The sequence below is a fragment of the Lentinula edodes genome, assembly GCF_021015755.1.
Source record: "Lentinula edodes strain Le(Bin) 0899 ss11 chromosome Unknown C8R40scaffold_34, whole genome shotgun sequence".
In the NCBI taxonomy this organism is placed as follows: Eukaryota; Fungi; Basidiomycota; class Agaricomycetes; order Agaricales; family Omphalotaceae; genus Lentinula; species Lentinula edodes.
In genome coordinates, this window is record NW_025764340.1 from 114,617 (window position 1) to 139,260 (window position 24,644).

General features: G+C 44.0%; 8 protein-coding genes across 8 annotated transcripts; 6 read left to right on the forward strand and 2 right to left on the reverse strand.

The window, feature by feature from the left end:
• Positions 1-47: 47 nt before the first annotated feature.
• On the forward strand, positions 48-2,104 carry C8R40DRAFT_1119132 (uncharacterized protein). Its single transcript, XM_046228716.1, has 9 exons — positions 48-278; positions 332-556; positions 614-658; positions 785-909; positions 957-1,025; positions 1,093-1,698; positions 1,763-1,854; positions 1,919-2,012; positions 2,077-2,104. The coding sequence occupies exons 1-6, from the start codon at positions 110-112 to the stop codon at positions 1,612-1,614; spliced, it is 1,155 nt and encodes a 384-aa protein (XP_046083031.1). The 5' UTR covers positions 48-109; the 3' UTR covers positions 1,615-1,698; positions 1,763-1,854; positions 1,919-2,012; positions 2,077-2,104.
• A 2,728-nt stretch (positions 2,105-4,832) lies between these two features.
• On the forward strand, positions 4,833-6,756 carry C8R40DRAFT_1174015 (uncharacterized protein; the record flags this gene model as incomplete). Its single annotated transcript, XM_046232111.1, has 6 exons — positions 4,833-5,039; positions 5,375-5,641; positions 5,696-5,848; positions 5,898-6,155; positions 6,215-6,486; positions 6,537-6,756. 6 exons carry the CDS (start codon positions 4,833-4,835, stop codon positions 6,754-6,756), a joined length of 1,377 nt encoding a protein of 458 aa, XP_046083032.1.
• Positions 6,757-7,063: 307 nt separating this feature from the next.
• Positions 7,064-7,447, reverse strand: C8R40DRAFT_1053425 (uncharacterized protein; the record flags this gene model as incomplete). The annotated part of the gene is made up of 1 exon (XM_046224845.1): positions 7,064-7,447. One exon carries the CDS (start codon positions 7,445-7,447, stop codon positions 7,064-7,066), a length of 384 nt encoding a protein of 127 aa, XP_046083033.1.
• Positions 7,448-9,435: 1,988 nt separating this feature from the next.
• On the forward strand, positions 9,436-11,173 carry C8R40DRAFT_1053447 (uncharacterized protein; the record flags this gene model as incomplete). Its single annotated transcript, XM_046224849.1, has 5 exons — positions 9,436-9,955; positions 10,008-10,411; positions 10,473-10,585; positions 10,627-10,985; positions 11,094-11,173. 5 exons carry the CDS (start codon positions 9,436-9,438, stop codon positions 11,171-11,173), a joined length of 1,476 nt encoding a protein of 491 aa, XP_046083034.1.
• Positions 11,174-11,918: 745 nt separating this feature from the next.
• Positions 11,919-13,876, forward strand: C8R40DRAFT_513922 (uncharacterized protein). The gene is made up of 17 exons (XM_046235302.1): positions 11,919-11,993; positions 12,207-12,274; positions 12,332-12,350; positions 12,405-12,480; positions 12,535-12,548; positions 12,613-12,667; positions 12,722-12,765; positions 12,826-12,870; positions 12,929-12,963; positions 13,033-13,067; positions 13,120-13,144; positions 13,198-13,209; positions 13,268-13,335; positions 13,390-13,490; positions 13,552-13,668; positions 13,724-13,770; positions 13,832-13,876. Exons 2-17 carry the CDS (start codon positions 12,214-12,216, stop codon positions 13,843-13,845), a joined length of 768 nt encoding a protein of 255 aa, XP_046083035.1. The 5' UTR covers positions 11,919-11,993; positions 12,207-12,213; the 3' UTR covers positions 13,846-13,876.
• Positions 13,877-14,893: 1,017 nt separating this feature from the next.
• On the forward strand, positions 14,894-17,052 carry C8R40DRAFT_513790 (uncharacterized protein). The gene is made up of 4 exons (XM_046235301.1): positions 14,894-15,055; positions 15,118-16,391; positions 16,452-16,603; positions 16,662-17,052. Exons 2-4 carry the CDS (start codon positions 15,231-15,233, stop codon positions 17,023-17,025), a joined length of 1,677 nt encoding a protein of 558 aa, XP_046083036.1. The 5' UTR covers positions 14,894-15,055; positions 15,118-15,230; the 3' UTR covers positions 17,026-17,052.
• A 723-nt stretch (positions 17,053-17,775) lies between these two features.
• C8R40DRAFT_1119151 (uncharacterized protein) lies at positions 17,776-18,854 on the reverse strand. Its single transcript, XM_046228717.1, has 4 exons — positions 18,671-18,854; positions 18,414-18,611; positions 18,202-18,365; positions 17,776-18,150 (listed from the first exon to the last, which is right to left on the reverse strand). The coding sequence occupies exons 2-4, from the start codon at positions 18,549-18,551 to the stop codon at positions 17,940-17,942; spliced, it is 513 nt and encodes a 170-aa protein (XP_046083037.1). The 5' UTR covers positions 18,552-18,611; positions 18,671-18,854; the 3' UTR covers positions 17,776-17,939.
• A 2,453-nt stretch (positions 18,855-21,307) lies between these two features.
• C8R40DRAFT_1053401 (uncharacterized protein) lies at positions 21,308-23,921 on the forward strand (the record flags this gene model as incomplete). The annotated part of the gene is made up of 4 exons (XM_046224841.1): positions 21,308-21,388; positions 21,445-21,735; positions 21,790-23,509; positions 23,563-23,921. 4 exons carry the CDS (start codon positions 21,308-21,310, stop codon positions 23,919-23,921), a joined length of 2,451 nt encoding a protein of 816 aa, XP_046083038.1.
• Positions 23,922-24,644: the final 723 nt, after the last annotated feature.

Consider the following 24,644-nt stretch of genomic DNA (forward strand, 5'->3'; position numbering starts at 1 on the left):
GATACTAGTTTAAACCCTTCTCATGTCCATAATTATTTATCGAAACACAAAAACAATTTATTTATTTATTTATCAATTATGACTCCGTACTTTCTTTTGTACTATCATCATGACATACTCTCTTCGCAGACGCGAGGTCATCAACACTCCTGTCGATAATCATGCTCATCGGGGTGGCAGAGGCACCCAAGGCAACCGAAGAGGACGCCCAAGAAGAACCATGCCAGATTTACACAATACCCTGGCTGAAGTGGCAATTTCATCCCAACCTTTGTCGTGTGTGTATGTTCAGGACATTTTCACCTTTTGTTCTGATACTAGTTCTATTCAGCTATTGAAGAAATGGAAGAACAATTTATTGACTACGACAGAATACTCTTCAGCAGTAGCCCATTAACCAGTCAATCCGATATTGGTATAGAAGATGACCAGAGTGTTGTCAGTCACAATGAACAATCTCATGGAGAGAATAATACGGAGTACCATGGGGACCCGACTTATCAAGATCAAAATGAAAACATCCAAGAAATGGAGGTCGAAGGTGATCTAGGAACTGGTATGTGTCTATTATTTTCTACTGTCATTTCTGCCACTCACACTATGAGGAACGAAGCCAAACAGGTGGATGGTTCGGAGGAAAATCAATCAACTCCCAGCGGTGAGACTATAATCAACAACGAATCAAACACCATCATTCCGGTCAATGAGAGTAGCACTGATTCACGCCTATTAGGTGGTTCAGGTTTCCGAAGAGCCTTTACATTACTCACACAACTTTCTTTAGGTTCTTTTGCCAGTCAGACTATCCGTTCTGAAAATGGAGATGGCAACGATGCAATTCCATTGTGGCTGCAGGAAAGGATTGAGCGGATCGTGCAAAGAAGAGTTGAGCATATTCACCATATAATAGTATGTTGATTTTGTTGTCAAAGCCTCGTCTTACTAATAAGCTTAAGGAGCCAACAGTTTTGCCTTTGACATCGACATCTATCAGTAATGATAATGAGTTCTGCCCCATTCCTGAAGTAAGCATGCCAATTTCGGTACCGTAGTAATATTGTCTTTCACCAGCTTACTTGTCTTGCCTGGCAGGATGTGCACACTGCACCCTCGGCATCCATGTATCTGGTCTCCACATTTCCCGAAATCCATTCCGAAATTCCCTTTCTTCGTCAATTTCTTTTGGCACATAAGCAAGTTACCGCGTACAAAGGTTATCGACAGTTTGTGATCCTTAATCAATTGGCTGAGGGACTTGGCTTTCCAATTCATTCCCGCCAGTTGAAAATCAGACTTTCTCCACTTGAAGGGGTTATGTTCGAGGTGGGGGATGTGTATGCTTGGGCTGGTATAACAGCAGGGACTTTCGCAAATAACAAGAGGGATGTCGCAGCTGCATATCACTTGTTAGGAGAGCTCGAGCAGCTGGTATTGGCAGGGGATGCTAGCCCGGCTCTGCAGAAAATGCATCAGGACTGGTATCCGTATACATTGAGCTGCAGATACTGGTGGTCAAAGGATCCTCAGAATTACCCAGAATCGTTAAAGTGGACATGGTCAATATTTTCAACAAAGGTTAACCAGCTGCGCAACCTTCTTTCTACTGTTATGTAAAATAGATTGTGCCGATTTGGTAAAATAATTCATTATCAACTCCAGAAGTAAAGACAGTAATCATTTCCAAAGCAGATGGAGGGTCTAGAAGTACTCAGTGAGTACTCTCGAACGCACTAAGAATCAGAATGAACGATTGAAAACTCACCGGACTATATGTACTCTTGCCTCCTGGTACCTGGGTGCAAAAGGTGATGTCAAGAGGGAACGAAGCAATCGTTCCCAAAGTAGATGGAGGGTCTAGAAGTACTCAGTGAGTACTCCCAGACGCGCTAAGAATCAGAAGGAACGAATGAAAACTCACCTGACTATATGTACTCTTGCCTCCTGGTACCTGGGTGCAAAAGGTGATGTCAAGAGGGAACGAAGCAATCGTTCCCAAAGCAGATGGAGGGTCTAGAATTACTCAGTGAGTACTCTCGAACGCACTAAGAATCAGAATGAACGATTGAAAACTCACCGGACTATATGTACTCTTGCCTCCTGGTACCTGGGTGCAAAAGGTGATGTCAAGAGGGAACGAAGCAATCGTTCCCAAAGCAGATGGAGGGTCTAGAATTACTCAGTGAGTACTCTCGAACGCACTAAGAATCAGAATGAACGATTGAAAACTCACCTGACTATATGTACTCTTGCCTCCTGGTACCTGGGTGCAAAAGGTGATGTCAAGAGGGAACGAAGCAATCGTTCCCAAAGCAGATGGAGGGTCTAGAATTACTCAGTGAGTACTCTCGAACGCACTAAGAATCAGAATGAACGATTGAAAACTCACCGGACTATATGTACTCTTGCCTCCTGGTACCTGGGTGCAAAAGGTGATGTCAAGAGGGAACGAAGCAATCGTTCCCAAAGCAGATGGAGGGTCTAGAAGTACTCAGTGAGTACTCTCGAAGGCGCTAAGAATCAGAAGGAACGAATGAAAACTCACCTGACTATATGTACTCTTGCCTCCTGGTACCTGGGTGCAAAAGGTGATGTCAAGAGGGAACGAAGCAATCGTTCCCAAAGCAGATGGAGGGTCTAGAAGTACTCAGTGAGTACTCTCGAACGCACTAAGAATCAGAAGAAACGAATGAAAACTCACCTGACACTATGTACTCTTGCCTCCTGGTACCTGGGTGCAAAAGGTGATGTCAAGAGGGAACGAAGCAATCGTTCCCAAAGCAGATGGAGGGTCTAGAATTACTCAGTGAGTACTCTCGAACGCACTAAGAATCAGAAGGAACGAATTAAAACTCACCTGACTATATGTACTCTTGCCTCCTGGTACCTGGGTGCAAAAGGTGATGTCAAGAGGGAACGAAGCAATCGTTCCCAAAGCAGATGGAGGGTCTAGAAGTACTCAGTGAGTACTCTCGAACGCACTAAGAATCAGAAGGAACGAATGAAAACTCACCTGACACTATGTACTCTTGCCTCCTGGTACCTGGGTGCAAAAGGTGATGTCAAGAGTGAACGAAGCAGTCGTTTCCAAAGCAGATGGAGGGTCTTAGAAGTACTCAGTGAGTACTCCCAGACGCGCTAAGAATCAGAAGGAACGAATGAAAACTCACCTGACTATATGTACTCTTGCCTCCTGGTACCTGGGTGCAAAAGGTGGTGTCAAGAGGGAACGAAGCAATCGTTCCCAAAGCAGATGGAGGGTCTAGAATTACTCAGTGAGTACTCTCGAACGCACTAAGAATCAGAAGGAACGAATGAAAACTCACCTGACACTATGTACTCTTGCCTCCTGGTACCTGGGTGCAAAAGGTGATGTCAAGAGTGAACGAAGCAGTCGTTTCCAAAGCAGATGGAGGGTCTTAGAAGTACTCAGTGAGTACTCTCGAGCACGCCAAGAATCAGAATCAACGATTGATAACAGTGTAGTTTTTGAAAATGAAGGCAAAAAGATGATAAACGAATTGTTGATCACATGCTCTTACCGCGACGCGTTTGTTGTCGTGTCTGTAAACGAAGTCACTAAGTGTACAAACATAGCTGACTATATAAGCCAGTGGTCCTCTCTGAATGATCTATCTTCTTGACCATGTACACCAGACCTCCCTGCGGGTGTTTGTTAGGGCGCAAGTCCGTTGGTGCTACATGTCGAGATCTTCACCAAATTCCAGTCCACATTTTGTCCTCTTTTCTGTGCACTGTCAAATATCACTGCGTCGCTGTGCTTGGATACTCGTTCATTCTTTACCAGTCTGCTGTCTTGGCTCTGAATGTTCTCATGTAATGCAAGCAGAGGGCAACAATTATGGATGGATCCAACCAGCGTCTATGTTTAGATTACATAAGTTTACTCACCCACATCAAGATTACATCGCGGAATTAACATCCCTGTATCTACTTCATGTATATCCTACTACCATACCCATTTCTTCCACCCTTTCCATATGCACTCAAAGCAGAGCTGGACCAATGCATGGCACAGCATCAACAACTGGTAGCCAATGGCTCAAGGCTAACTCGTGCCCAGGTCCAAGAATGGCGGGGTCCTTGGTTCTCAAGATGGCTGACTGATGGTATTTCAGTGAGAGTACCAGTATCTTACTACTTATAGAGCACTAAGTATCCTATCTCTCAGTCTAAGCTCATACTTGCCTGGATCCAAAAGGCTCTGCACTTGCAGGAACTCGTGGATTATTCAATTGATGATATATTGAATCTATTCTTGAGTGTGGTTGTTCTCATATATCAAGACACTCCCGAAACTGCATTGGAAGAACTTACAGCACTACAACGCTGTCTAGCACAAAATGTCTGTCTTTTGACCATCTTTTCTGTCTTAGTCCTTACTTTAGCTACGTAGTATTCATTGCACCAACACAACCTGGTCCTAGATATGGTTGACCAGATTGAAGACTTGATCAATCTAGATGAAGACCATGGAGAATTTACTACTGAGGCTCAAATCCATATAGAAATTTCGACTTCATCTCTAGTTCAACAGTGTGAGATTTGGGCAACTGTTTTGAAGAAAGAATTACTTGAGGCATGTTTCACAACTTAGTTGAATCAACTTTATAGCTTATCATTATTTGCCTACACATAGAATACCTCCGGGGTGCATTCAAAACTGGAATCAGCTCAAAAGAAAGTAGCTCTGAACATTAGGGAAATGAAACGTGTACCACGTTCATTGTTCAATACTCCCGATTTTCAGGCAGCGCTTTCAGTGAATAGAATTACCATATATTTTGACTTGGCAGCTAATTTATCTATACTAGATGACTCATCTTCCATCAGTGATTTTAGAGCTATCAAATCCTGTCTATGCCTATAAACATGGTCACGGTCCTCATCATGCACATCTCCTGCGCTGTCATGGATTTGGTTTGGTATTAGGTAGTATTCTGGATAAGTGGACACCAACGGCTCAAATGGAAGCTGCTGCCGATGCTTGTAAAGGGAGTAATCTCAACTTTTGGAATGAGGTATGTGCACTTACATACTTTTATGAATTGGATTATACATAACAGTAACAGAGCAATACAAAGCCCATGAAGACTGGGGCTCACTTCTTTCGTGCTCTTAAAGACCATCCACTCCTAATTCCCCGTATATCCAATCCAGCCAGTATTCTTTTTCTATGTAGCGAAGAAAATTTCATATTTAGCTGGAACCGCTGGTTGGCATGGTTTTTGAATGAGGAAAAATATGCAGTATGTTTCAATCAATAGTGTAAGCTAATTGTCAAGTGCTAACATACATATTAGATTCATGAAACAAATCCTCGGCGACTCTATCAAAACATTCAAACCGTCTAAAGCAAGAACCTACTGCTCCAAATTGGCCTCCAGAGTTACGTGTCATTGTAGATCGGACCCTGGATTTTTGGAGATTACGTGAGGAGGTTGAAGATAATGCATTTTCTGCCGATAAAAAGCACTGCAAAATTTGTCACAACTTACCAGATCATGAAAAGTGTGTTCAGCGGAAAATTGTCCATTGTAATGAAGACCCTGGCTTCTATGCAAAGGTCAAGGGAGCTGGTATTACGAGAGTGCCAGAGAAGGAGCAGATGAAACCACGCCAAGTATGTTCAAATATCATGATATAGCACATGGTTAATTTGTACTTTTAACTCCAGAATCGAAAGCAATCAATCATGCCCCAGCTTTACCACCCAGATGAGCTTGGTCTGGAGTGTATTACTGCAGACGATGATATCATACAGCGGTGTGGGAAGTTGGTTATTCTCTTTGTTGATCCAGATATTGATGATACAAGCCCTGGAGAGACTGTAAGTTCTAATCACTATGCAGGAGCAATACTAATAGTGGAAATCATAGCTGGATTTTGTTTGGTTCGAAGCATTTGGGCGCCAGCCAGGCGGCCATTTTGAAAAACTTGTTCATCACTGCAATAAGGTGACTGCAGTCAAACCAGTGCGACGTGGAGGGAAGTTCGATTTATGGTCAAGTGGTCAAATGCACCCATATGGTTGGAGACAGCCTTCTGGGGGTCGTCTTGGAGATACTTATGCTCCTTATGCTGGTATAGAGGCTGAAACTTTGGAAGGGATAATGGTGTTGTTTGAACATGCCGAGGTTTGCGTAGTTTCTTTTTATCTTTATTTTTTATATCAAGCTAATGATGAGGTTCACAGACATCTTGTATTCTTATGGGAACTGCTAAAGGCTTTCACAGAAAGCTGTGGCGCAATATGAAAGATGCTTCAAGAATGTGTGAACGGGTCGGGTTAGCAGGTGTTAATGTTTTTGACTGTAGGAACTACACATCTCCCCAGCATGCAGATGAGGATTGTGTCCGCTCCTTATGTGCTCAGATTCTACTGAATGCTGAAGAGAAGTGGAGTGAGTTTTCATTTTGTGCAACACAATATGGGTACTATATAGAAACCCGTGAAAATACCCTCTGGTTAGTACTCAGCACATTAATGACATACTTTCTAAACTCTACAATTATAGGAGCTTTGATTCATCTAAATTGCATGGCACAATGCTTCCATCAGAGAGAACAGTATTACGTCTACGGGGAGGAGCTGGACAGGTAGGAGCTGGACAGGTAGGAACTGCAGGTAGTGTTGGTCCACATGTTACTACGCGTCGGCGGGACCAAACCAGAGCTGAAAGGAATGAGCAAACTAGACGTAATTATCAGCTTCGTGAACGGGTATGGCACCATTAAATGCTAAATGTTGAACAGTGTATAATTAATTCTGATATATAAGCTTGGTGTGAACTTATGACCAATAAGCAGCAAGAATAGAACCTTTGGATCTTATTCCATGCATTTATAAAGCTGACGGCACATTTCAACTTCCGGCCACCTGGATGGTGGGTCACTTCTGGGGTACGTGCCAGTGCTGGATCAAATTCTGGCACCAGGCAGCCCTCACTCCGTACACTTTTTGCTCATCATAGCGTGGCACCAATGGCAACTTAGTGAGTTCCTTTGAATTAGAATCACAGATAAATAATACAAAACTATAAAACTACTGTGAATGAGGCAAAAGAAGTTCCAAAAGGTCTAAAGCCTGCACCCAAAGCGATTTTCGCTGAGTCATATCCCGAGAATGATATTCAGGCATTGCCAACAGCGCATCGTTGAATATTTCTAACTGTTCTTCAGATTCAAAAGGGCAATTGAATGCAGGAACTTCAACCAGGGAAAGGTGAGGTGGCTGTCGTGTGCGGCGGTGATCTAAATCTTCTAGCTCATGTGGGTTGTTTTCATTGTGGTGACGAAGCAAAGTGGCATCACCAAGGTCCTGCCAGTCAACTCCATATGTAGCAACATGTTCGATATGTTCTTCCAGGTGTGCGGGAGCACCAGTAGGCCCACGCAGACCTTCCTGAATGGCGCCGAAGAAAAACATATCCTGGGGAGAGCGATCACGTTCATTTTGAAGCTGTAAGTTGTGAGAATTCCATGAACCAGCCCATTCATGTGCATCCTGGTTGATAGAAGGAAGAAAGAGATAATGGAGAAGCCAGATGTGCTCGTCGATATCAGGCAGAAGGCCTAATTCAACTTCTAACGAGAAGAAAAATTGTACCATTTGAGGCCAAAGCCCTGTGTTACGTCCCGCCACAGACGTTCAATCCGAATATTGTGAACACTTCTGTGTAAATATGTTCAGTCAATATGCATGACTATCTTGATTAAACCTACCGTCCCCATATGTAAGATCCTCGCTCAACACCATAGTTTTCCTCCATGTATTGTGCAACTCCAAGATTCTCAATGCCATGGTCTCCTCGGACTCGGCTTGGTGTTCCATGAACTTGTATCGCATCCAAAAACAGCGATAGTACAGTTTGGGCACGGTTATTATCATTTGCTTGAATTGCTGTGACAAGTCTTGAAAACCCATCAACAAAAGCATGGATAACTACCCTCCAGCGAATCAAAGCTGAAGATATATGTAGAATAGGATAATTTACATGTAAGATATAAGCACACACCGTGTTGACCATCATGGTGCCAAAGAGAGTTTGGACCAGCAACATGGTAGGTTCGACGTTCAACAGGCCGTGATGTAAGATATGCTGGTGCTCCTGTCACCCGTTCATAGGACTGCCGGATCCGCGCCCGTGGAATATGGTGACCAAGGAATCGCAGATGTCCTGTAATCATCCTACGTCCAAAGGCAGGAAAGATTTCGAGAATGTGTCTTAGGATCATGTCGAGCTCATGGTCTGTCAGATCTGACATAGCAGCTGTAGATGATCTGTAGAAGCGGACATGCTCTCCGGAGTCTGGATCTTCATAGATAATATATACAGGTGGGCATGGCTCAACCAGTCCATACTCAAGTGCACGACGACGAACAGTGCGCGAAGAGCAACCAAAGACAGGTGCTATATGAGTAACGCCTCGTAAACGAAGACTGCTTTCCAGCAACTGTGGATCAATCTCCTTTCTAGGCCGTCCCCGCCGACCGGAGCGCACTGTTTGAACAGGCTCAAAAGCAGCATGCTCAACAATATCCTCTGATTGGACAGTAGCTTCAGCTAGTGCTGAGAGCATGTCAGCAATTCCAGTACAGATGGTTGTAAATTCCTCGTCATCAAACAGGTGTTGTCGCTGTGAGATATAGATAAAATCAAAATAAATAGAAAGAATGGGAAAAGCACACACCCTGACCACAGAATCCAAAAACTGCTCAGCAGATGTCTGCTGCCTCTGAATACGAGATACATCTCCAAGTTGTATTTGAAGGGTTCGCGAAACTTGAGACCCCAATTCCTGATATGCTGTCCGTATGGTATGTATTTGAAGTACATCTGAGGTTGAAGGGACTGGTGCAATGGCAGAGCGGGTCCAGAATATCAACAGTAGCCAGAATACTGTATACAGCTCCATGAATGAAGTCAATTGAAAGACTCAAATGAGCGCTGCAGTTCAACTTCTAGGCAGAGATTTACTTGATCATGAATATCTAATTTACACTCTCGATCATGAACCAAATGGATGAACAGTCATGAAACACAAAATAATTCACAAGCATGGATGGAATCATGAAACGGTATTCCTCTTATTTTCTGTGACTCTCATGATTATCCCATTACATGACTCAAAGTATAAATAAGTTTTCATGATTGTGAAGTCATGGAAGTAATCATGAAATACAAAGCAGGTTTTTGTATGATCATGAAATACATTGCCCGGTCATGATACCTTAACCACATTTTTGTTTTTGACCAGTAAGGACACTAAAAGAAACACTGAACAGTGTACACATTTTTATATGACCATTGACGCGCAATCATACCCTGACCCGATCATACTTTTCTCGTGCCCGTCTCCCATATTGACAACGCTGTTGCCAGCTGTGGCTCCAATTGCCTCGCACAGTGCTCAATGACACGGTCCAGGGCACGAATATACCTCCTTGTACTGCTCGTTTTCGCGTTATACATCTTTCATCACCATTTTACCGACTGGTTGGAAAAGCCTGCATCCGTCGGGCGACCTTTGGCGTACTTCGATTTTCCACAAGAGGAAGAAATTGAGACTGTTGTATATGAACAGAAAATAACTTCGGTTAAAACCCCAACTCCACGGCCACCGCCGCCACTGCTCTGCCAATCATATGAATGCGGAGTCGGCAAATGGGTTCCTCGTAAAGAATCTTTTGCATCTCTGCAAGATGTCCAGACAGTATATTCAAATCTCTGGCATCCAGTCTGGGATGGATGTGGTGTATGGGATCCTTCGGGCAAACTTGAAGGGGAAGAGAAGAAGAAGTTAGAAGGCCAGCGATTGGTTGACACGCTGAACTGGGAATGGACTCCTGGTCGAGGAATTCTTCTCGACTACGATCCAGTTGACTTTGTGGTTCGTATGCTGAAAAGTCCTGGGGGTTTAGTTCTTGTTGGTGGTGAGTTATTCGAATGCGATTGATTGAAGCTTGAGATTCATTGAACTCACAGATTCGATTAGCCGTCAACATTGGCACGCCATGTATTACACCTTCCGACACATGAATATCACCTTTGACTCAAACCCCAAACATCTGCCTTTAGCCGGAGTTGCCAATGTTGAACAATTTGTGCTTTCAAAAACTTCCGCCATGACTAAGATTCTACAAGAGAAATCTGGTGTTCCGAAATCGCGTATGGAACGGCCGTTCTTTACTTTGCTCGAAGATCATATGGGACTGGGTGAATCGGATATCAGAGCCATAACCAACGCTAAACCAAACTATAAATGGTATCACAAGTTCAGACGAGTAGAAGGATGGGAGGATCATCTCAAATGGCTCGCCATGCCACGAGAAGGCGAAGAAGAGACTGTCACGGAGGATACGTTGGTGATATTAAATGCTGGTGCTCATGTACGCTTACAATCAGTATCTTTGGTCGACAATAAGGTAGCTAACCAAGTTGTTTACTCAGTGGTCGCGTCATGAACTTGGAATGTTACGCGCTCCTACAGATGCACAAGAACAGGTCCTCTTGGAAGATACGTATCCCCGTATGGTACGTTTGTACCACCTCATTCATGACAAGTCCTGCTCAGTCATTGCCGGTAGATCGACTTGGTCACCAGCCGTCTCTCACCCATCGAACGGACATCCATCTACTACCGTTCAACTTCCCCCGGTCACCCACAATGTGAAGACCACTCTACTCCCTACAAAGACATGGCCGACGCCCGGCGAAAAGAACAAAACTTAGTCCAACGCCTCAAGGAAACAGTTTCTACCCCAGACGACAAGAAACAACGCTCTAGATGGGACTGGGATTTGTTCAAACCCCATAACGAGCTGTGGAATCGCACAATACAGGTAATGAATGAACGGAGACCCGCGGATTCAAAGGGCGCAAAATGGCACTATTTTGATGTGTGGGACGTGTCTATGCAACGGCCAGATGCTCACCTGGATCCTGGAAAAGATTGTTTACACTGTGAGTTTCTCGCTGTCTTTTCTTACTTGAATTTCCTGGTTCTTTTTTGCTGGGTTCTTCGTCAGTACTTGCGTGTTCGCATTGCTGAGATCTTTAATGAATACACAGGGTGTTTGCCAACTATGCTCGATGATTGGACGCGGTTGTTCTATCATAGAGTGAATCTAGACGAAGGGCGTGTGAAGTAGGGTGTTTCAATGCCTGAACAATGACCATGTAAGTGTATGTACTTTCACGATAGCAAAGTATGCTCCTAACTCTCCTCCCTATGATTGCAGCTTGCAGTTTTAGTGCTCTTTAAACATTCATCCCTATCCAGGCATTTGCAAGCTCGACAGAGAATACCTGGTGAGGAAGAAAGGAATGCCCGATTTTGGTTTTCGGTTTTGTCGGCGTTGGCATAATTGTCCCTAAGGAACAATCTTCATTCTCGGTGCATATGACTTGGACTGTTTCCTCGCTCACTACACGTAAGAACTACGGTCATTTCTCGCAACACGAGTCTACGAGTCTGTAAGTTCCAGGAAGAATCCCCCATTTCACATGTCACATAGGATTGGTCGTCAAATCATGTTCAGTAACGTACGAGTGCTCTCGAGTGTTATTCAGTCTGCTGCGCCAAATTCTCTCTTCAGGGCGTTCTGTTCTCTCACAGTACTGACCCTCACGCGATCTCATAAAACGGGGAATTCCACCGACAAACGTCGCGAACAGGCTTGAACACGTTTTCCGTGCCATAGCCTCGGTCTCGGGGCTTCCCTGCCTTTCAGTTCCAGTTGTGTAATTCTATTGGACGCTGCTTCTCTTGGCAGCCCCGCATCTCGGGATTACTCTCGTATGCATTGTCAGCGTTTATCCAGCGTTTATCAGTATCGTGCTTCGATCTAAATTTAACAGACCCGGTACAGGAGCAAAGCTGCCACATGGCAGGCATCTCCTTGGGTAGTTGTCTCCAACCCCACTACCAATGGATATACATGCAACCACTTTCCCTAGAAATTAATGAAGGTGACACATGGGAGCTTCTTAAAAATTCCTTCAATTGTACTATTTTCGTTCAAACCATTCAAATACATGTCTCCTGCCTTCTTTTCCTTCTTATTTGCCTTGCATGGGGCGATCGCGTCCCCAGTCATTTATAAGTAGAGATTTTTTCTTTTCTTCGTGCCCCCTTCTTCCCTTTGTTCCTGACTGACTTAACGATATGTCGAACACAACAAGTCCTCCGATGGCGCCCTTCCCTTCAACGGGCTTCGACCTTTCATCCATTTTCGATGCTTTCTTTTACGGTAGGTGCCAGCTGGCCTACATATAACAGAGGATTCTCTACTGACAGTCCACTCCAGGCGTCATTATCTCTACTGGGTGAGTGTTGGGAACGATCACTAGTTTATACGTTCATCTTCTGAGTTTTTGTAGATTGTTCGGGATCTCAATCGTTCAGTTGTGGACTTACATCAATCTGAGCCGCGATAGATGGATGTTTCGCGTAGTGGTACGCAGACGCACGACTTATATACGCTTGAATCAGACTGATATCTATATTCAGGTGATAACTGTGTTGTAAGCATTAACCTCGGATGCTAACAGTCGCGTCAAGATCTTAACGTGAAACTCGTTCAATCAGTTTCATGGACATGGCTACGACTTACCTCGACATCGGTCTCCTGCATAACTACCTAGTAACTCCATCCATGTTTATCAGTAAACAGATCCTTGACTTTGCACAACTGCAGATCTCCCACTTCGGAGACCTGAGTATATTCTCCTCTTACTCAAAGTATATATTTCTTTTTTAAGAGATGAACCATGCCCTGCTGACTTGCTCTCGATTTCGCAGTCTTTTGGACATGGAGATTTTATTTACGGCGCTGATTGTCTTTGTGTAAGTAGCACACCCATAACAACGGAGGTTCGCAGTCCTGCTGACCGTGCCCATACAGGGTTGATTTGTATTTCGCCTCGCGTGTATATCTACGTGAGTATTCGTCGGTGCTCCAAAGGACACGTCCACGAAAACTTACCTTCAAATCTTCATCGCATGTAGTCAAACAGGTCCATTGGAGCGTCGTGGCATTTATTGTGAGAGGATTCTAATGCTACATATAGGTAGTTGCTAATAAATGCTCCCCAGGTCAGCACCAATGTCATAGCTCTTCGTGAGGTTGCTTCCAAATCCAAGTCTTCTAAGGCTGATGATTATTGTTTAAAGTTTTAAGCATCCGTATGGATTTATATCCCTCCCAACAATATCATATGTTAATTTTAACTTTGTTTCAAAGTGTCAGTTATTATATCCTTTCACCTAGCTGTCTTTACAAGGCTGGGATTTACATCCAAAGATAACGAGGTGGGTTTCTTGCTTTCTCATTAAACCCGCGATCCTCATCATATTACACTACAGATCATTGTCGCCCTTGAAAATGCCATGACGACGATGTGCGAAGTGGTGGCGACTACAGCTTTGGCATGGTCACTCCATTCGTCGCGGACAGGCGTGCCAAGGTGAATTAAAAATAGACTGAAATATTCGGTTGAATGCGTTTCATTCTTATTATTTATCTAGGACTGATAACATCTTACACAAATTGCATAACTATACGATCACACGGGGTGTTCTCTTGACGGTCGTGCAAATTCTATCCCTGGTGTTTTATGTGGCGCAACCTACAAAGTTGACTTGGTGTGTAGCTTGTATGTATGATTTTGTTCGAGACTTATTCTGACTAACAATGAAGGATTGCATTCCACATGTGCTTGAGCAAGCTATATTTTATTACCATGGGTGAGTTTTAGATTTTCCGTATCCACTTTAATCTCATTTGTTTTTTTTATTTCATTTTCAGCCGCTATGTATTAGGGTCTACTCGAAATCTTGTATGAATTCTAACATTCATTGATAGGCTCAACACTCGCTCTTCTCTACGAAGGAGACTCGACAGGACTATCACGGACTCGGAAGTTGGCCGGATCATCCAGCAGAGCGGGCATGACTTCGCCAGAGGGACCAGCTTTGTCCTTGCGTCGAACCCAGATGCCAGCGCTCTCAATGACTCTAATTCTTTGGCCGAATTTGGACTGACCCAAATATCGACTCCAGATACCGAGAATCCAGTGCGTCAATCTGTCCGCTGAAAATTTATCCAGTGTATTCATTTAACCTGCGTAGGATGACGATCATGAATCAGTCCACTCAATCAAAGGTAGATTGTGGATCAGTTTGCTACATTATCGTGGTCGAGTTTGACATGGCGATCTCAGTTCCAACAGCACTCCAACCGATCGTAATAACCAGAAATCGGATCTCTACTGTAGATTATCATGCAGTAAGTAATGGCATTGTAAGCGACTTGTATATCCGCATTGGACTAAAGTATTCCTCCCAGCCAGGAAAAATGTTAAACATGAATTAGGAAGAGTCGGCTGTGAGACCTGTTAATGTTGGTAGTTGAAGTAGACACTTCATTAGGCTGTAGTAGTAAGTAGTGCAAAAGCGGCAACCTGAGAAGAGTTGATGGTCGTAGCATCCCAGTATGAGTATCCAGTAGTATGTCTGAGTATGGTGAGTCGATCTTGAGCTTGATGTCCCATCGAACATAGTCTTGACTCGGAGTCGGTAGAGATTTATAAGGGTCATCCTCCCGAACCTAAAAGTGTACAAGGAGAACAAAAAAAGGTGGTTGGTTAAATTGTCATCGAAAACCAAAACAACTACAACTAACTAGTCCTTTGGTACCCAGTAGTACCCGCACCCTTGAACCTTGCATAAGCTCTTGTGCTCTTTCCTCATCTTTGCTAGGTTGCGGCAAGGAAACTTGGTGATCAGCTGGCTCAAGCTGGCCGTACATAAAAGAAACAAAGCTGAGTGAGATAAGATCTGCTAAGATTTGCTGAATAATTTAGTGCCCAATGATTTGATGGCAACTTGAGTTGCACGTTGCAAGCCTTTGCAAGCAATATGATTCTAAACATTTGCCTCAGCCTGGTAATTTTTGGGTCGTCGATTTCTTGAACATGATTCCTGTCTTCATGGATGTGGAATATGCGGTGAGCTAACCGCTAACGAACCAGTATGCCTGCAACTCTATAGGGTATCATTGTTGGGCGTTAACTTCAATTCTCTGCTTTATAGCTTTATATCATATATGGAGGGGTAACACGAGATACACGGATTGTGACTCACGACGGTATTAAAACCCCCTGCCTTGGACATGGACCCACAGAATCCCCTTGATTCACGATAACATGTTAGGCTTTTCTTCCCCTGTGCCTATTAGCCCAAGCATCCAGCAGTATCCTTCTCTACATGACGTGGAATCCAGATGGGATGAGCGAGAGGGTGTTGCGGATCTTCAGGCCAGTGTTAATGGCTCTCCGATTACTTTCCCCCCATCCAATCCATTGGCCAATCATTCATCTACAATACCATTACCACCAAGTGAAGACGAGCGGACTCCACGTTCTTCTAGCGTTGTTGTACCTATGAGATCTCCAGATACAGAGATCAACCAAGTTTCTTTCATCCCAATGACATATATCCCAACACTCGAGCAACCACAACCTACTGATCCTCTACAATCGACTAATGCAGTTGATAATCATGAACGTCCCTCACCTCATCACGCCGGACCTGAAGAAAGGGCTGGATTCCGACCTTCCCATGATCATGATCGCATTAGTGACAGCAGTAGCTCTCCGTTGTCACACAGTGAAAGACCGCCGTACAGAGTCAGATGGGGTAGTTCATTGCCTTCACATTCTTCATCTAATGCACTCCCTGGCAGGTGGGATACTCCGCTTCCTCATCCTCCGTTACATACATCTTCGAGCATAAATCCTCCCCCGACCACAAATCCTCCCTCAACTATACCTCCTCCGCCCATGTATCCATTTAACATGACACCTTTGTGGAGCTCAAATGGCCCTCCACTTCGATCCCTGCCAAACCCCCCACTGTATTATTCCAACCAGTCAACGCCTTGGTATTACACGCCACATCCTCTGCCTGCGAATCCTGTAACACCGTATACCCTTCCTCCTATGACTCCCAACCCAATTATTGCGTTCACACCTCGCTCTACGTATGGACCCGAAACCGAAACAGCTTTCAGTATGAACCACACACCTTCCCGGATGCATCAGACACCTTCCGGTTTCGATACACCTGCGAATGCCACACCTAGCACTCATAATAGCATGTATAGGCCCACGCCCGAAGCGCCTCGTAGGAGAACTCAATCCCTCGAACCTGAGGAAACTACCTATGAGCGATACCAACCACGTGATAATAACGATAGGCGGGGACCGCCCAATAATTCTGCATCCGCAACACCTTTTTATCAACGTTCGGTAAATGATCAACCTCACAACAGGTTCTATCTTATTGACGGAAATGTTGAGTTCCGGGTAAGCATAATCGTCTTTCGAGGAAAATGAGTATGTACATATAACTCATGTTCACCGAAGGTTACCAATATACTGTTCAGAGTTCATCTCCATTTTTTCTCCCAAGCCCGAGTTTTCTTCGCCTTTCCCTACATTCCCCCAATCATCGACCTCACTGCTTATTGCTTCAGTCCATCTGAGTTTAGTTCCTTGTTAACAATGTTCTATCCAAGGTTAGCGTTATGCAATATGCACATAGTAACATTTGCTCACTACTTTTTCCTGATCTAGGACGCCTGGGTCCCTTGAGATACAAACTGTCGAAGAGTGGATCTCGGTTCTCAATGTCACCTCCGCATTAGGAATGGAAGATATCCGCACTCTAGCAATGAAACGCATTTTGAAGGATGCTTCCCCTGTTGATCGTATCATGCTAGCGAGCTACTATGATATAGATTCTCAAATACTGGTTGCGGCCTTCGAAGAGCTCTGTATGCGGTCCCAGCCTCTGACTGAAGCGGAAGGTAAAAAAGTTGGGGTTGAGGGTTTGATTAAATTGGCTAGGATGAAGCATGAGCTGCAACACAACGTGAAGAGGTATCTAGATCCTGTCAAGATTGATCAAATGCTTCGTAGGCTAGTTGAAAGTCCCTGAAAAGGACAAATCTGTGGTTACTAATATACTATTCCACCATGCTCCTTCCATGTTCAGATACCTGACATTAAGTGGTAGATATTGTATATGAACCAATCCAAGTTGAATATACTCATGAGTAGATTGTATGCTATTGCCTCTCCATACATTTGTAGGAGGAGAAAAATAAAGCAAATCTGGATTACTCGAATGAAGATACATACTCCACTGATTAACGTTCATACTCGTATGGTTTTTCTACCTTGCAGCTTCCCGAAACATCGCTTCAAAAACAAGGTTTGTCCCTTCCAAGTTCGGTGAACATTTGATGTGCGTCCCATGTTTCGATTGTAGTATATACATTGTCGTTCACTTGTATACAGAGTTGCTATTGACGCCAGAATTATCCCCAGGTAAATGCGAACGTTGATAAGCACGGGATAAGCACAAGCCATTTGAACATCAGGAAAAACGTCCACTGATAATGTTTGGTAATTCCCATTAACATGCGTATATTCATGATATTTTTTGAAGTTTCGGGCCATAGCTTAATTTGCATAATTTCAGTAATTTTCCAGCCCTAGTTGTGAATCCTCGTAATTTACAACAGTTACTATTGGCTTCTGTAAAGGATAGATTAAATTAGAATACCTTTCAGACGATGTTTGGTTTCTTTCGGAAAGTGTAGAGTAAAGCAGAGTGCCTAACGTAGAACCTAAAACAAAGCATCATAAGATTCAAATAGTATATCTATCTATACTGATTGTATTCTTGCGATATTTGGACAATCATGTATTAACGAAACAATAGCATTGAGTTAATTATACCATATTAGTTAGGATAGTACGGTAGGACAAATGCAAGGAATTAAAAACAAGGGTATGACACGATAGGATAAGGAGAGACTTGTAAGACAAAATATGTATCAGGCGAAATTAGAGCGTGGAATCAATCCTGCTTCCTTCATTGGTAGCGTCTGCAGCTGTAACAGGCTGCTTGTTGACCTTATTGGAAGCTTGAGCAGGCGGGTTGCCATCATGGTTGCCATTTCCGTTGTAGTCATCATCATCCTGTTCGATGGCAGACCAGTCAATGGTATCATAAACTTGTTGGTTGGTCATGCTGTGCATTGACGACACAGCACCACTTGAGAAACGGAATTAGTTACGATGAGCAATGAGGTGTAAGAAAGCTCACGATGACTCGATATAGAGATTATGCATGAGTCGATGGTATTTCATGCGATTTCTTTTCTGAATTCCGTCGAGAATTTCGAGGGACAACTTCCAAACTCCATCAAGTTCCTTAGTCGGGAAGTTGTCCTTGATGCCACTGGAGAAATCTTGGATACAGGCGTGGATCTGAGTGGTTGTAAGACATATGATTATAAATTATGAACAGAAACGCACCGCTGTGCTTGCAAGTGCAACCAAAGCTTTCGGGACTTCCAACTCATTGGGCTTCTCTTGAATTGACGAAACAAACACGTCACTGTATCGCTTGATGATACCACTATAGTATGTAGAAGAGAAAAAAGCGGCACCCATGTACCCCGCAAATACTGGGTGCTCGAAAGGCCGACTGTAATCATACTTGTACCTTTCATCCTATAATGTGACAAGACATGAATTTTGGTGTTTTAGTAAAATGATATCGTGCCACGTACCGAGATACTGGGTGTTTGAGGATAGAAATATGTGCGCCTCTGCACCAGATTGATTGCTGGGGCAGTGCCACTAGCGTGAGAGAGGTTGAAAGCCCCAAGTACGACGGAGAAGTGGTCCTTTAGTTGCGATCTTTCGGTCCCAATACGGTGACTGACCTGGAAGAAAGTGTGAGGATTGACTATGACAAGCTAACAATGACGTACATAGGATATCAGCGGCTTAGCATACGCATTGTTTTCACCATGTTCCAAACGGTCACATACATCATATTCACCATCAAATCCTTCGTCAGTTGCTACTCGAATGAGTGCGGCGTAGCCAATCTGTTTTAAGGATGCTGAACCAACCGGTGAAAAGGTGGTATCGAGGAGTATGTTGCGTTTGCCAAGAGTAATGGCTTTTTCAATTACACTCAACATAACTGCTGGTTGGCCAGAAAGGGGACCGAGAGTGAAAGTACGATTATGAGAAATAGTATTGATTTTGGTGCGTTCTTTCCACTTCAGCTCGGATTTGGAATCTGACACAGATGTAGAAGTAGCTGTTCTAGGACCTTGAACTGCTTGGGAAGTAGGAAGCACCGTTTCTGAAACTCGAGGAAGCTAGAAGTAAATATTGAGTGAGTAATTATGCGTACTCAAAATATCACGTACCTCAAATTCGAGCTTTTGTGACCTTCGACTAGCCATAGCCTGAGTGCAATACCAGTTCAAGATGTGAAATCTCAATAGTATTTGTTCACGTACTCTCGAAATAACCAGCCGTTGTTTTCCTGAGTTGCCATGGGGATGCGAGAGGGACCTGCGACTTGGAGTGGGTTCCATAAGTTCAGGCTCGCCATCAATCTCCATATCTGACAACTGTCTCTCCTCGAAGAAGATAGAGTCATCGTCATAACTGGCATTAGAATGAGAGCCTGTAGAACATTCAGAAAATCAGAATGATACACATGATCAATTGTAAATGCTAATTCGCACGTACGTTCAGTGTTTCCTTCTTCCTCCGTGCCATTTGTGAACACAGCGCCCTGAAAATGTTTCATGAATGAGAATCTAGAGCTCCGTGTATGATTACCTCTTCTGCTAAGTGTTGACCTGCTCCCAAATCATCTTGAGGATTGTCCATGGAAGCATCAGAACCAAGAGCCGGGTCATTGGAATCATTGCCAGAGCTAGATTCAGATTCATCGTCGTCCTCTTGCTGATACTGACTACCATGATGCAAAGTTACTGGAGCGATCTTTGCTTTTTTTCTAGGAGGCGCCTCTGAAGAAATATGAGTAAGCTTGTGTCATCATCGAAGTAATAATCCACCTTCTGCAGACTCTACGCCAGTATCATCGGCATTGATGTCAATATAAACTGGTCCATGCTTAATGGCTATAGAATGGTGAGGGACACACGAGTTGTTCACAGAAATAGAAACACGAACATTTTCTTGTAGATGGCTTTGGTACTGGAACTACAACAGGCCTTTTGGTCTTCCTTTGCCGCAGTATTGCTACACAGAATATCAATCATTATTCGAAAAGGAAGTCCAGTACGACTCACCACTCCTAGGTGGGTCAACTCTCTGCCTTGGCTGGGAATCCTTTTTTTGTAAGCTCATAGGTGTAGCTTTCTGTGTTCGAGCTCGAGTTTGAGGCCGGGTGACAGGAGTTATGGAATTCCCTTGACCAGGTGTTCTCGTTGGGTCTGAATTCGCTGGCGCATAATTTTGAGGTAAGTCAGCCTGTGAAACTCTGCCCTTACGGCTAGACATTGTAAATGATTTGGATATATGAAAGAAAAGTAAGACAAAAGGAGAATGAAAAGAAGGAAAGAAAGTGAGTAACAAGCAAATTCATTTTGAACATGCACTGCTCGGTTTTGAAGCGGCGGCATGTACTTTAGGGCACCGGCTGAACGAAAAATTTCCTCTGTTTACCACCTTTACTTCATATAATGTCTACTGGTGCAGAATTGGACCCCTCCACATACAAATGTTCAGGATGTAGTCGTCAATTTTCACGTGCATCATACTTCATTCAGCATCTTGAGAAGACTTCAAAGCCTCAGTGCATGGCTGCGCATGAGGACTTGAAGAAAACTATCCACCGCAGCCGGTTTATGCCTCAGAAGACCCCTCCTACGTATCGTTCTCCTGAACTATCCAAAATCAGCCCTTCTGCTCCTTCAGTTCCTCCTCTAGATACAGAGCATGATCTCTATGTTACCACTCCGCAATCTGTCAGTGATTTCTATGGCCATGACTATTCCGACGAAGATTTTCCGGGATTCGATGAAGATTACAATGGCATGGGAGGAGATATAGATAATGACTCTGAAGATGAAGAACAGCTTCCACCTGAGCTCGAAGATGCTTGGGAGCTTCCTCGGGTACCCGCTTCTAGTGCTGAACATAATGTAGATGTGGATGCCATTCCCACTCTATCAACCGAAAGATCATTTCTCCGAGACCTGCCTTCACACCGCGATGGCATTCATGTCGAAAGTTTTGGAGGTCAGGCGGGAGCACCTGTCAAGGGCAGGAATTCACGCAATCCAGTCCTTTATAGTTCTCGAGATGGGTTTTTGCAGTATAGATCCCATATTCCACATAAAGGTGAAAATCCTTGGTCACCGTTTGCCTCACAGATGGACTGGGAAGTGGCGAAATGGGCGAAAACACGGGGAACTGGATCGACTGCTTTCAGCGACTTGCTTGCTGTTGACGGTGTATGTTCTTTATTGTCATCTCCCCTTCGCTATGACTAAGTTGTTGAATTCTACAGGTATACAAAGCATTAGGACTTTCATACTGTAATAGTGCAGAGCTTAATCATATTATTGATACGGAAATCCCTGCTCGGAGGCCTGCATTTACACGTAAAGAGGTTGTGATCGGTGGAGAAGCCTTTGACTTATATAAACGACCTATTGAGGACTGTATACGCGCACTCTATGGCTCCCCAGATCATGCGCGCTATCTCTGTGTTTCTCCTGAACGACATTACTCCGATGCAAACAAGACTCAGAGGCTTTATCATGACATGCACACCGGGAAGTGGTGGTGGAATACTCAGGTATGACATGCCATTTAATCATTGTTCGTATGATAATGTTTGCCATCCTTACAGGTCCAGCTCGAGCAAGATAAACCTGGTGCTACTATTGTTCCAGTCATCATTTCCAGTGACAAAACTCAAATCACACTTTTTCGAAATAAGTCTGCGTACCCTGTATATCTTACCATCGGGAATCTCCCTAAGGAAGTTCGACGAAAACCCTCACAGCAGGCCCAAATTCTCCTCGCTTATCTTCCTACCACCCGTCTACAGCACCTACCTACTAAGGCAGCCCGGAGGCGCGCTGTGTCGAATCTCTTTCATGCATGCATGGGGAGTATCCTCGCACCTCTGAAAAGTGCAGGCATTGACGGAATTATCATGACCAGTGGTGACGGTGTCAGGCGGCGGTGTCACCCGATCCTCGCTGCTTATATTGGAGATTATCCCGAACAGATGCTTGTTTCATGTGGGTACTATGGACGCAGTCCAATCTGCATGGTGGCGAAGCATGAGCTGGGAGAATACCCTTGTACAGCAGAGTACCGTGATGCAATTCAAGCTATCGAAGTGGCCCACTTAATTGGTACAGATGAATGGGCTCAAAGTTGTGCGGCTGCCAACATGAAACCTGTCCAACATCCTTTTTGGGAAGATCTTCCCTATACCGACATTTTCTGTTCCATCACTCCCGACCTCCTTCACCAGCTATACCAAGGGGTTATGAAACACTTGATTAAGTGGATTACTGCTATCGTTGGAGCGGGAGAAGTTGATGCGCGAGTACGTCGATTACCAGCAAAGCATGGCATGCGTCATTTCCACAAGGGAATCACAACACTTTCCCGTGTCAGTGGTACCGAACACAAGCAGATGTGTATGTTTCTTCTCAGCCTTGTCATTGACGTGCCAAGGCTGGCGCCAGCAAAGTCCCGCAGATTGATCACAGCTACCCGTTCATTACTGGATTTCCTCTACATGTCTAGCTTTCCCATTCACAGTGACGAATCTCTTACCTCTGTCGATGCCGCTCTTGCTCTATTTCATGAGAATAAAGATATTTTCATTGAGCTTGGTGCCCGAGAGCACTTTAACATCCCCAAAATCCATTTTCTATGTCACTATGTCCGCGCTTTCAAACTATTTGGCACATCGGACAACTATAATACAGAAGCAACAGAGCGTCTTCACATTGACTTTGCAAAAGATGCATATCGTGCTTCTAATCGCAAGGACGAGTACTCACAGATGACAAAATGGTTGGAGAGGCGAGAGAAAGTCAATCATCATGCGAGTTACATTGCGTGGCAACAGTCACAGCCACAACTTGACATTCCTTCTCCTACCACCATCTCAGGTGTACGATACGATTTTCCAGGATCTCAAAAAACGTTGCATGACATGCAGTGCCCACTTACACAACATTTCGCCAAATTTCCCACTGTGAAGACAGTATCAATCTCAAAACTTGAGGAAAGAAGCTTACTTGGTTATGGCGCCACTCAGTTTGAGTATGCTTTGAAACGGTTCATTTCCCAATTTCGCAATCCCGAATTTACTCCTGCTGAGGTCAACGAAATGGCATCATTTCTTTCTCTTCCGTTTCGTGGTGTGCCAGTTTGGCATAGGATGAAATTCCGAAACGAAGATTTATATGGCAAGAAGACTCTTGATGTTGTATCTGCCCATCCTCGTCGCCTCAATGCTCAAGGCCAGGTCCGCCAGACGTCCCAATTTGATGCTGCTCTGATCCGTGTTCAGAAGGATGATGACAATGGCAAGTTTTTGCAAGGTACGTGTTGTGTTCTGTTGTACCTGCACGTTCGCTCATGCACTCTATTTCAGGATGTCAGATAGGGCGTGTCCGGGCTATTTTCTCCCTCCCAAAGCAACACTTGAACCGACTGTTTCCCGCAAATGTGACTCCGCCTGTCCACCTTGCTTATGTTGAATGGTTCACTAAGTTCACGCAGAGGCCCGAACCATACTCTCTTCTTTACCATGTCAAGCCTCAATTTTGTAGAGATGGATCACGAGCAGTTTCTGTAGTTCCGGTTGATATGATCAAGCAGAGTGTTTGTTTGTATCCTAGGTGGGGTGGAACAGCACCTCCGCAATGGACACATGAGTCAGTACTTGACCAGTGTCCCTCCTTTTATCTGAGCCCATTTACAGATATACATATGTACTTCAACCTGTCGTAGTTACAAGTAATCAGAATTAGACTACGCAGTCCGGATTTCTTCTATTCACACGAGAGAGCGTTCCTACAACCTGTAGAAGCCTGTAGATTGCTCAAATATCTTCAGAACTGCACGATTCTTGCTAATATTATTTGTATTTGGCTGAACTACGCATGGACATCCTATTTTTTGCTTAGCTATAGACCCCTCGAGCTCTACGATGTTTTCGATATGGGCCTGATACGAGGTAAGAAGCGGCATGTCGGCAACAACCTTCTGTTCGATCCGGGTCCGAAGTTTACTGCTCCCAGCTTCCACCAGGCCGCAAACTTCATCAGAAATGCTGTCAGAAGCAACAGCTAAAACTGACTGTGGTATGTATGATTTGCATTACATTATGACTATAGACAGCTAAGAGTATTCAAAACTTCGAAAATGTTCTGTCATTATCTTAAATACTTATAGTTGTTGCGTTATGTGAATTTTTGCAATCTTATTGAAATCTTACATGAACTTCCCAAACATTATCAGTGGACGTTTTTCCTGATGAAGTTGCCTGTAGGTCGTCGACCCTCTATATATTTAATCCATGATCATGATAAATTAAATTTTGGATTCAGAGGACCTTGTTTATTTCATCACATGTACTCCACTTCTGATTCTAATTCATGGAGAAGTTGTTCATTAACTCTGGAGCTAGGTTTTGTTCCTGTGCATACATGAATGCAGAAGGCTGTTAAGAGG

Bases quoted from the DNA above. Each gene is read 5' to 3' on its own strand.
- C8R40DRAFT_1119132 (XM_046228716.1), top strand. From the start codon at position 110: ATGACATACTCTCTTCGCAGACGCGAGGTCATCAACACTCCTGTCGAT. The intron at 279-331 runs GTGTGTATGTTC...AGTTCTATTCAG, and splicing joins TTCATCCCAACCTTTGTCGT to CTATTGAAGAAATGGAAGAA. The intron at 910-956 runs GTATGTTGATTT...AATAAGCTTAAG, and splicing joins AGCATATTCACCATATAATA to GAGCCAACAGTTTTGCCTTT.
- C8R40DRAFT_513922 (XM_046235302.1), top strand. From the start codon at position 12,214: ATGGCGCCCTTCCCTTCAACGGGCTTCGACCTTTCATCCATTTTCGAT. The intron at 12,871-12,928 runs GTAAGTAGCACA...GTGCCCATACAG, and splicing joins ACGGCGCTGATTGTCTTTGT to GGTTGATTTGTATTTCGCCT. The intron at 12,964-13,032 runs GTGAGTATTCGT...CATCGCATGTAG, and splicing joins CGCCTCGCGTGTATATCTAC to TCAAACAGGTCCATTGGAGC.
- C8R40DRAFT_513790 (XM_046235301.1), top strand. From the start codon at position 15,231: ATGTTAGGCTTTTCTTCCCCTGTGCCTATTAGCCCAAGCATCCAGCAG. The intron at 16,392-16,451 runs GTAAGCATAATC...TGTTCACCGAAG, and splicing joins ACGGAAATGTTGAGTTCCGG to GTTACCAATATACTGTTCAG. The intron at 16,604-16,661 runs GTTAGCGTTATG...TTCCTGATCTAG, and splicing joins TTAACAATGTTCTATCCAAG to GACGCCTGGGTCCCTTGAGA.
- C8R40DRAFT_1119151 (XM_046228717.1), bottom strand. From the start codon at position 18,551: ATGGGTGCCGCTTTTTTCTCTTCTACATACTATAGTGGTATCATCAAG. The intron at 18,366-18,413 runs GTGCGTTTCTGT...ACAACCACTCAG, and splicing joins TTGCACTTGCAAGCACAGCG to ATCCACGCCTGTATCCAAGA. The intron at 18,151-18,201 runs GTGAGCTTTCTT...CCGTTTCTCAAG, and splicing joins AATCTCTATATCGAGTCATC to TGGTGCTGTGTCGTCAATGC.